Consider the following 10,926-nt stretch of genomic DNA (forward strand, 5'->3'; position numbering starts at 1 on the left):
GTAGGCACAGCTTACAATTGCTGAAAAATATGTTTAAAAAATGTATTGTGACTTCCCTGATCCTCTGAACTTGATTCCTTAATTCAAAAATAACAGTTTGCATTTCTTGTATGAGCAACCATTGTAGTTAATGATGAGCTTTTCAGGTAGGCTAGAGGAAATGTATTCATTTGCAAACCCCTTCAAAGAATCTTGTAATCTGATTCATTTCTGTGCTTCTAGCAGGAAGATGATCTGAAGTGGGTAGAAGAGAATGTTCCTTCTTCAGTGACTGATGTGTGAGTATCTGTACTGTGACAAGCAGTAGTAGTTGCATTGGAGTCAAAAGCACTGGAAGTATAGTTAGAATGTGGGCAGTTCTGATGCTGGCTCTGTCTGGGCAAGTGCTGAATCCTTTCTGGAGTTGGCCTCTGACTTTAAGGGTATGTCTACGCAGCATACTAAGTGTAAATTTTTAGCCATGTGTAAGTACTTAGAGTTTACAAATTTTTTTTTAAATCCAAAACTGCACCTCCTTTAAATCTTGGTGTTTGTCCTTCTCTTGCTGCTGTAGTGAAATTATCCTTAAATGTAATGCATCTGCTGAAATGTAGACTGGGAACTTCTTAAATGTTCACTGTAGTTGGTAATGGTAGGTACAAACAGTCCTTTATGAGGATTTGACCTCAAGTTGAAAATCAACATTACTACAAGTGAGGTTACATGGAACAAGTAAGTCTCTGGTTCAGTATTTTGGTTTGATTTTAAGCATTCAACATTTTTTTATCGTTAGAGGTCTCACACATAGGTAAAATCCTAGTTAAAAGACCAAGACATTTAAAAGATATAGGGCAGAGCTGACACATTCTTGTGCTCTCTGGATGGAGAAATCAGTGTAATTCTGACAACGAGTAGTGATACTTGTATGATAGAAACTTGTTCCTATTTTGGCTTCTGTATACCACTTCATGACTATGAATAATGAACTGAAGTCACTGTTAGCTGCCTGTGATTTGAATCCCATGTCTAATGACTTACTTGATTTTTTATTTTTTTGTGTGTGTGAAGCTAAAACCAGATTAGCTTCCCTCAGTAGTGTGCTCTGGATGTACACTTGAGTGTTTTTCCTAATATAATGTAAATTGTGGATAACTTTTATTCAGTTTGGTAATTAAGACAATGTCCGAGCCTTCTGTTTAGTGCCACTTGACACTGGCAGTATGGAAGCCCACTCTACACAACTGGTATCACTTCTGCCTTAATAAAGTGATTTTTACAATTTAAAAACTTTGGTGTTCTATGCCTAAAATTACCTTTGTTAAATCATATGTAAACCAGGATGGATAATAGCTTAAAATTCTGATACTGGCATTTCAGTAGAAGGCTCAGATCCTGGATTTAAATATACATCTCTGTTTACAAAAATGCAATTCAGTTTATACATGATAGGATACTAAGTTTCAGAATACTACACTGAGGAAAAGAGGTGTATCTTGTGAAAATTTGTCATAATTTACCTCGGATTTGTCTTTATAGAATTAGTAAGGATTTTCTTTTTTAAAACACTCTAATCAGAGGGTACTGAAAGCTAGTAAAAGGCAAGATACTCCTCTCCACCATATAAAGTAAATAAGAGGCTATAAAAGACACTTGCATTTTACTTGAGAGTTTTTGAAAGTTGACATCTTCTGGCTGATTTCAAGTGATGATGGGAATTTGAGAGCTGCACAGTGAAAGCAGAACTTAAAAACTGATTTTGGTATTTGATGATACTACTTGGGCCCCATCTCACTCTGTTAATATCTTTCTCTCTTCCTCCAGTTCTCTAATTTTAGCAAAAAGGTAATCCTCTTCTCCATCATAACCTACTCCTGCTCAAAAAGCTGGAGGTGTTAAAACTGACACTGATATTTTCAGTCATTTAGTACCCTGGGTCTGTGTAACAATCTGTGTTTTTTGTTTTTTTTGTTCCACTGCAGTGCTCTCCCAGCCCTTCTGGATTCAGATGAGGTCAGTAAACAAGCCTTCAGCACAAATTGAAGTCTTATGACATACCAAGGGTGTCATGAGTCTTTCATTAAAGAGGTTGACTTGGCCTGTTAGAATTGAGATCTGTGTTTCTATAAATGCAGCGGGAAAGGGGAGAGAAGTACTGATGTTATAATTGAATGAAATACAATAATTTGCCCTAAATATGAACAGTATAAACTAGTGTTCAGCCAAAAGACGTCCAAGAAAGGTAGAACCTGTGCAGCAGATTGCAATTTATCATGAAACAATTGTTTTAAATGCAAATGATTTAAAATACTAGGCACTCTCTTCATGCAGTAGTGCCATGGATATTTACTCAAAGTAAAGCTGCATTTCCCTGTCTCCTTCCACATTTGTGTGTGAATTCCAGTAACGTGTTGTAGCAAAACAGCTCAGTTTCTGGCTCTGCAGATGCCATTACGTAAATTAGCAGCTGTTTCTAGAACAGTGATCCCCAGATTGAGGGACGGTGGGACCTCGGCCAGGCCCGGTGGGGAGGGAGCACCATGCTTCCAGCCGCACTCCGCCTCTAGCTTCACTTCTCTCCCAAACTCATTCAGCCTCAGTCCTACTCTGCCTCCAGGCCTGGGCCAGCCTGTTGAGGGATAGAGGGGAGTGGCAGGCTTCCAGCTCCACTCTGCTGTGATTCCCTCTTTGCCCCCAGCCAAGCTCTGCCTCTAGCCCCAGCTCCTCCCCCATCCACAGCTCTGCCTTCAGCCCAAGCTCCGGTGCTGGGGAAGCCTTGGCGGTGCTGTAATGGAGGGCAGGCGTAAACAGATTCCATTAATGCAGGGGTTCCCAAACTTGATTCATGGCTTGTTCAGGGTAAGCCCCTGGTGGGCTGTGAGACACTGTTTACCTGAGTGTCCGCAACTACGGCTGCTTGCAGCTCCCACTGGCTGCGATTTGCTGTTCCCAGCCAATGGGAGCTGTGGGAAACGGTGCCCCTGGCCGTGGTTTGCTGTTCCCAACCAAGGGGAGCTGTGGGAAGTAGCGTGGGCCAGGCCACTGCTTTCCACAGCTCCCGTTGGCCGGGGACAGTGAATCGCGGCCACTGGGAGCTGCAAGCAGCCGTATCTACGGAAAGTGATGGCCTGGCCTGCGCTGTTTCCCGCAGCTCCCATTGGCTGGGAGCGGTGAACCGCGGCCAGGGCTGCCGTTTCCTGCAGCTCCTTTTGGTTGGGAACAGCAAACTGTGGCTGCTGGGAGCTGCAAGTGGCCATACCTGTGGATGCTCAGGCAAATATGGCATTGCGGCCCGCTAGGGACTTACCCTGAACAAGCTGCCAACCAAGTTTGGGAACCCCTGCGTTAATGGTAAGGGCGGGGGCAATCTGGAAAAGTTTGTGCACCACTGTTCTAGAAGTATTAACCAAAACTCAACCTTCATTTGCATGTTGTTTTTGGGGAAATAAAGGGTTAATATGTGAAATCTATGCCTCGTGTTGAATTAATATAAAATCGGTCACCTCGATAATGCTATGAATGTTAAAGAGTTGATTACATTCTTGACAAATGTGTGCTCTCTACTATGTCTGCAACCAATAGGCAAAAATTGTTTTTGCTTAAGAGGGCTTAATGAGAGAGATGATGGATTACTATAGGACTTCACAGATTATTTGGCAAATAATTTTTTCCTTGTCTTTAGCACGTTTTTCTTTCTGCTTTTTGTAGTATTAGATGAGTTCCAAACTTTAAGGTTTGATTAAGAATGCCCTTTTCACATACTTGGGAGTGACAAAACACAAACCACCTGCTAGTTAGGGAAAAACGCATTATGTTGGTATTTGAGTGTGCTTCTCTCTAACCAGCATACGAAGTTCTGTTATGTGTACATGACAGGTATCTTCACACATTCAGAGTTAATGGATGTAATAATCTGACCTGAACAGAGATTGAGTAGTAGTTATAATCAGAAAGGTAACTTTGCCCCATATGTGCAGTTAGATTTCTGACTGAACAAATTTATATCTTGTCAAAATTTGAGCACTCTTTATATAGCTCTTATTTTGTGTATAACCACTGTTCTGCAATGCATGTATGTATCTATAAACATGTGAAGAGTGGGCTCTTAGTTCTGAGTGGTGTAAACACAGACAAATTACAAACTTCAATGACCTTTTTTGAATTTTTCAGGAAAGAATGATTACACACTTTGAAAGATCCAAAATGGAGTGAAGAAGCAGCTTATTGAAAGTTCTATTTCCCATAGGCTGCCCAGTGGATCAGGTGCATCCTGCTGATGTCTCTCTTGATCTTCACCTTTGGAACTGGACTCTATATTTGAATGAGGGCATCTTACACAGTTCACTGTGGAAGAGGTTCGCAAGGACATTGATAAACCTTTGGAAAATGTTTGAATTTACGGTGTTGCTGCAAGTTTGGATTTTTAAGTGATTTAAATGTGTGTTCCAGCACCTTCTGTAACTTTCTTCAGATATTTAATCTGTCAAACTAAAAGTCCTAACATCTGACTGAGGGACTATGAATTCAATGTTACAATTAACTTCCACAGGTCAACTACCTGTTTTTGGTGAGGGTAGTAGAAGTTGGTGAAGAGTTATTTTAGAACAAGCTTCCCATTTTATTGGAAATAATGGCTAATAGATGGAGACTGCACAGCTGGCTTAGAAGGAGAGGAGTTTTTTTTGAGTAAGAAGCCCCAGTAATTGAAGGAAATCAGTTAAGATACCAAAAGGAAATATTTGAAAAAGTTACAATATTGATATTTTTAACAAAACCAAGTGCAATTTTATTAACACTGTGTAGGAAAGATTTTCTATTTTAAATGTCATTGACCTAGGAGCAACAGTTGCATAACTTTAGCATTTGTTGTTGTGGCACATCTCATTGCCGGCAATGTGGTGGATGCCTGAAAAATGACTTACCCGTACCTTCAAAGTGTTGCGTGGCCTAATAAAAACTTCCTGCAACACTTTGCTAATGTTTGTCTGACTATGAAGTTAAGCAAATATTAACTAGATATTTCAGTAGAACTCTACTCTGTGCAAGTGACCTGTCTGCCAAGAGGTCCATACTCATCCATGAGAAGATGGCACCATCTCCCAGAAGGAGCAAGTTCTGCTTTCCCTTGCAGGCAAAAGCTTTGCTGGTTTTGATGCTAATATGTTCTGCTAGGATATTTCCACTCCTGGGGTCAATTAAGGGGAGAGGGCAGGGGGATTTTAAAAAGTCACTTGTTACGTAAGTGGTTTAGTGATCGGTTTTCCTATCTAGTCCATTCCTATGGCCAACAGGTGCTCTTTGTTCTTTTGATTGATATCTGAGTTGCAGATTTCTGTTCTGTACAGAATGTTGTTCTCACTTTTAAAAAGTGGGGAAAAAAGTCTTTGCTTTTGGTTTTTAATCATCTTTCATACTTTCTAGTCTGGAAGTTTCACTTCACTTGGCAATAATTTACTTGTGCATGCCCATTGTAGGCCACGGGTTTGCACGTGTAAGTTGCACAAGTGTGAGTGAGGCTATACTATCTTTACTACTGATAATGACAGGAGGCAGCAACAGCTTGACTTACATCCCATGTGGAGTTTGCAGCTTTTTACTTGTAAATTGAGCACATTTGATTCAGAAATTGATGAGATAATATGTAATGCTCAAAGTGCCCTTGAGAGAGCTGCTTTTGTGGAGGAGAACTGCACTAAAATCTCAAACTCATAGACTTTAGATGAGCACAATGGTCCTTCTGACCTCCTGCACATCGCAGGCCACAGAATCTCACCCATCCACTCCTGTAATAGACCATAACCTGTCTCTGAGTTACTGAAGTCCTCAAATAATGATTTAAAGACTTCAAGTTACAGGGCATCAGCCATTTACTCTAGTTTAAATCAGCAAGTAAACCGTGCCTAATGCTGCAGAGGAAGGCAAAAAACCTACAGGGTCTTTACCAATTTGAACAAGAAGAAAATTCCTTCCTGACCCCAAATACGGCAATCAGTTGGACACTGAGCATGTCAGCAAGATTCACCTGCCAGACACCTAGGAAAGAATTCTCTGTAGTAACTCAGAGCCCTTTCCATCTAGTATTTCCATCCCTGGATATTTGCTAGTAGTAGTCGCAGATGGGCCACATGCCATTGTTGGCAGTCCCATAATACCATCCCCTCCATAAACTTACCAAGCTCAGTCTTTGAAGCCAATTAGGTTTTTTGCCCACACTGCTCCCCGTGGAAGAGTGTTACAGAACTTTACTCCTCTGACGGTTAGAAACCATCATCTAATTTCAAGCCTAAACTTGTTGATGGCCAATTTATGTCCATTTGTTCTTTTGTCAACACTGGGGCTTAACTTAAATAACTTCTCTCCCTCCCTGGTATTTATCCCTCTGATGTATTTATAGAGAGCGATCATATCTCCTCCTCAGCCTTTGGTTAGGCTAAACAAGCCAAGTTCTTTGAGTCTCTTCTCATAAGGGAGGTTTTCCCTTCCTCTGATCATCCTGGTAGCTCTTATCTGTACCTGTTCTGGTCTGAATTCATCTTAAACATGGGAGACAAGAATTGCACGCAGTATTCCTGATGAAGTCTCACCAGTGCCTTGTATAATGGCAGTAACACTTCCCTGTCCCTATTGGAAATGCCTCACCTGATGCATCCTAGGTTTGCATTAGCGTTTTTCACGGCCACTTCACATTGGTAGCTCATAGTCATCCTGTGATCAATTCTTACAACCAGGTCTTTTTTTCCTTTTTCACCTCCAACTTATAAGTCCTCTGCTTACAGCAGAAATTCTAGTTGTTAGTCCTTAAGTGCATGATCTTGCACTTTGCATTATTAAATTTCATCCTATTTCTATTTCTTCAGTTTTCAAGGTTGTCCAGATCTTCTTGTATGATATATTCCAGTCTTCCAATTTTGCCATCTGCAAATTTTATTAGATCACTCCCACTTTTTATGCCAAGGTTATGAATGAAAATATTAAATAAAATTGGTCCCAAGATGGATCCCTCAAGAACTCCACAAGTAACCTCCCTCCAGCCTGACAGTTCCCCTTTCAGTATGACCCACTGTAGTCTCCCCTTTAACCAATTAATTATCCACCGTTTAGTTCTCATATTAATCAGTCTTCTCCAATTTAATTTATAATTTCCCATGTGGAGCTGTATCAAATGCCTTACCAAAATCCAGGTAGATTGAATCTACTGCATTTCCTTTGTCTAGAAAATGGATTATCTTAGAGAGAGCAAACCATGTAAAACCATGTCTGCATGTTTTGTAACACCATAGTCACATGCTTTCATTGGCCACGTTCCTCATCTAGCAGTCTACCCTCACAGTTCATTAGTCCTGCTTCCATCTGTGAGTCTTGAGTTTTCCCTTCTGCCTCCTCTCGCCTTCCATTCATCTGCTTGAATACCCTTTGAAACTCAACCGTGGTTTAAACCTGCATCTCCAAACGTTGGATCTTCTCTTCCATCAACTCTTATCAGGTGGCACTTCATACAAATGAAGTTTTTGGGCTCTTTGGGTACCCACTCCAGGATAATGTACATCCTGCAGCATCCACATCCAGTCATCTTCACTGTTTCTTCCATTCCTTGGATCACTCACTACCACTGCTGCCTTTGTGTCTGTCATAGACATTCCCGCCTAAACTCCTGTCAAGGAGGAAAAAGCCCTGCAAGCTCAAAATACCACACTCCCTCTCCCAGACTCCATTTTCTGCTATGTTTGCTATCTCCTGCTGCTGGCTGGCTGCTTGGCTGCCTTTATAGGCCTGCTGATCAGGGCTCTATTATGATCAAAGGCTCTGCTTCTCTCCCAGCACTCTGTCCCTTTGAGCCTCTGAAAACTGAAAAACAGAAAGCAAACTAGCAAGCAAACACACTCTCAAGAATTTAATCTCTGCCGTTAAGAAAGAGGTCCTTGCCTCTCTCCTGTCTCTAACAGCTCTACACTCAAATTCCTCTGTTTTTTGGCTCTGTTTGCTGGCTCCTATGGTGCTGCTAACTGGCTCTTCTGTGCTAGTCTTCATATTTTCTTTAACTCCTGTTTAATATTAAAGGTGAATGGAACAAAGAATCATCACCTGCCCTGGAACTGCAACATGGAGATGGTTGTGTGTGTTTTTAACAAAACCTTGGCCAGGGCATTGGAAGGACTTAACTCAGTTTGATTCCTTTTGCTGAGCAGCTCGCTTTGTGATGGGAAATAGACAGAAAATATTCTTTGTTCTTCAAAAGAGTTGCAAAGAACTTGGCTTCTTTAAACAATAATCAAGCTCTAGTTTGCTATTTCCCTTTTAACCCTCAGGTGCCTGCTATCTTCTTTACCTCTTCTCTGAATCCTTTCAAATAGTTGTCCAATTCGCTGTTATAAATGAAGGTCAGCAATAATGGTGATGTCACTTGCTGGTTTAAAAGCTCTTGAGATGGTTGTCCAGAACATATATTTGAATTTTGAATCTAAGCTAAGAGGTATTTCAAACAACTTTCAAAATTGGTAAAACTGGCTAGGTGTGCAAGAGGTTTAAGAGTAGAATAAATATAGCAGAGACAGCATACTATCAGCCAACAAGTATGCTGGGCTCTTGATCCATGCTGTTACTTGACTCTTCTCAAGCAGTAGATTGATTCAATATTGAACCTGTCTCTCCATCCTGTGGATGGATACTTCTCCTAATCAACAAAATGCACATTGTGTTTCAGTATGTATTCCAGGGGCGGCTCCAGGCACCAGCGTGCTGCTCGCCATGAGGATGGGAGTCAGGCAGCCTTTGGCAACGTTTCTGCGGGAGGTCTGCCAGTCCTGCAGCTTCGCTGGCAATTTGGTGGAGGGTGCTGAAGGCACGGTCTGTTAGATCACCCACACGAAAGGCCGCTGAATCTGCGTCGACAACGGACCGCCCGCAGGCATGCGGCCGAAGACTGCCTGACTGCCATGCTTGGGGTGGCAAAAAACATAGAGCTGCCCTGATATATTGTGCACAATTTCTTGCTCTCAGCTCCTTTCCCTTTTTTGTTTTGGTTTCCTATATATTTCAGGGGTGAGAATCTATTTCCTCTCATGAAATAGCTTAATGCTATGGGCTCAGCTATACCATCTTATATTTGAGAGTAGTCTTATGAGAGGTAGGGCACTTCACAGTGCAAGTGCTTACTCCTGAGGGAATTCTGCACCAAAAAAATAAAAATTCTGCACACAGTATTTTAAAATTCTGCAAATTTTATTCGTTAAATGTGGAGGCTCCAGTATGGCATTGGCTACAGGTGGGAGATCCCTGTGCAGCTCCCGGCTGGGCCACAGACTCAGTGATGAGGCTGCCCCTAACTGTGACACAGCACAAGTGCCAGGGGCTACCCCTCTCTGCTAGGTTCACCAGCTTGGGGTAGACAGGCTCAGCAAGGCAGGAACTGAATGTGTGGGGGATCCAAGTGTGGGTTAAGAGGGTTCTGTGTGGAGCAGTCGGGGTGGCTCAGTGGGGGTTGTGGGTGTGGGGGATCTGGATGCACAGGGGTTGGAGGGCGGGTTCTGGATGAAACAGTAATGGGACTCTGCAGGGCATCCAGGTGAAGGTGGTTGGGGCTCAGTGTGGGGGGGTGTCTGGATGTTGCAGGGATAGAGCTTGGGCAAGGGGATATGGATGTGGGGGGGTTCAGTGGGGAATCCAGATGCAGTTGGTTGGGGGGGGGGGAAGAGCTGGGTACAGTGGCTCATCAGGGTGGTCTAGATGCAGAGAAAGTAGAGCTCATTTGGGGAGGGGGGGTTCTGAGTGTGGTGGGGGTGAGGCTTGATGCAAGGGTCTAGGTATAAGGGGGTCTGCAAATACAGGCGGTGGGTGGATGAGAGAGCAGCTCCCTGTTCAGGGATTCCTCCTTCTGTAGCTGAGGAGCTATGGGTACAGGAAGGAGGTGTGGAGGAGGAAAAGAGTTTGCAGAGCTTCCTGCAGTTGGGGCAAATTCTGGGAATGGGAATGGGCCTGACCTGGAGGGGAACTGGAACTCTCATCCTGCCCAGCCTACCTGGGACTAGCAGCTGAGCCTAGCGCAGGGTAGGAGCCACCAGCCAGGTCTTTCCCATAGTGATTTACTTCTCTGCTGGCTGCCCTGGGCCCCCAAAACATACTGCTGGGGTGGGTCACATGACTGCTCTTGTAGCTTCCCTTTGCTTTCTGGGCTCATTTTTCTGTGGTGAAGCAAAGAAATCTGCGGGGGACATAAATTGTGCACGTAGACAGCAGTGCACAATTCCCCCAGGAGTAAAGTGGTGCACTATAAACTATGACTTCACAAAAGAAGCTAAAATCCTGTAAAATTGTTAATTAACTTAAATTACATTTTCTGACTGCACAAAAGCAGTAGTGATTAAAAACCAACTATGTATTCACTCTTTAAAAATACAAGTTAGATTTAAAGCACAAGGCACAGATGGTTTAATGTGAAGACTTAAAAAGCAACAGGAGCCTTCGGTGTTTCTACCCCCCTCCCCCCCACACCTATTAAGAGGGACGGGACGGGACATTCACGGCTCTCAGGGGCTGGGTCCCTGGCCGCTTGGCTCCCGCTGCAGCGAGCAGGTTGCACATTACTCCTGGTGAACAGCGGGTTTGCTTTGTGGTCATGCCGCTGAGAAGTGACAGTCACAGCGCACAGATTAGCTCCGAGCTGCGGGGCGGGGCAGCGGGGCTGAGCCGGGCAGCGGGCGGCCTCCCACGTGCACGGGCAGTACCTGGGCGGGGGGAGAGCGAGGGGCAGGCCGGGGTGATTCTTCTCCTGCTGGGGGGAGGGAAGGGCCCTGGAGCGGAGTCCAGGGGAGGCGCCTCTAAGGGCACAGGCTTTGCGGGTGAGGGGAGCAGCGGTGAGCGGGCGGCACCCACGTCAACACCAAAGGCTCGGGGAGGGGGTGGTGCCTATGGCGGGAAAGGAGCCAGGGGCGGAGCTTGCTCTGCGGAGAAGGT

At 43.8% G+C, this 10,926-nt stretch overlaps 1 protein-coding gene across 5 annotated transcripts in view; it reads left to right on the forward strand.

Annotated features, from left to right (window-relative positions):
* TMEM87A (transmembrane protein 87A) overlaps positions 1 to 4,945 on the forward strand; it is a 30,578-nt gene extending 25,633 nt beyond the window's left edge. For 2 of the 5 annotated variants that reach the window (XM_032793835.2, XM_032793834.2), the window contains exons 18-20: positions 226 to 278; positions 1,959 to 1,989; positions 4,147 to 4,945. In XM_032793835.2, the coding sequence (XP_032649726.2) occupies positions 226 to 278; positions 1,959 to 1,989; positions 4,147 to 4,188 (126 nt within the window). In that variant the 3' untranslated portion in view covers positions 4,189 to 4,945. Of the gene's footprint in view, positions 1 to 222; positions 279 to 1,958; positions 1,990 to 4,146 lie in introns of all 5 variants that reach the window. The other 3 variants (XM_032793832.2, XM_032793833.2, XM_032793836.2) reach the window with 2 other exon arrangements.
* The last annotated feature ends 5,981 nt before the right edge of the window (positions 4,946 to 10,926 follow it).

The sequence above is a fragment of the Chelonoidis abingdonii genome, chromosome 4 (genome assembly GCF_003597395.2).
Source record: "Chelonoidis abingdonii isolate Lonesome George chromosome 4, CheloAbing_2.0, whole genome shotgun sequence".
Lineage (NCBI taxonomy): Eukaryota > Metazoa > Chordata > Testudines > Testudinidae > Chelonoidis > Chelonoidis abingdonii.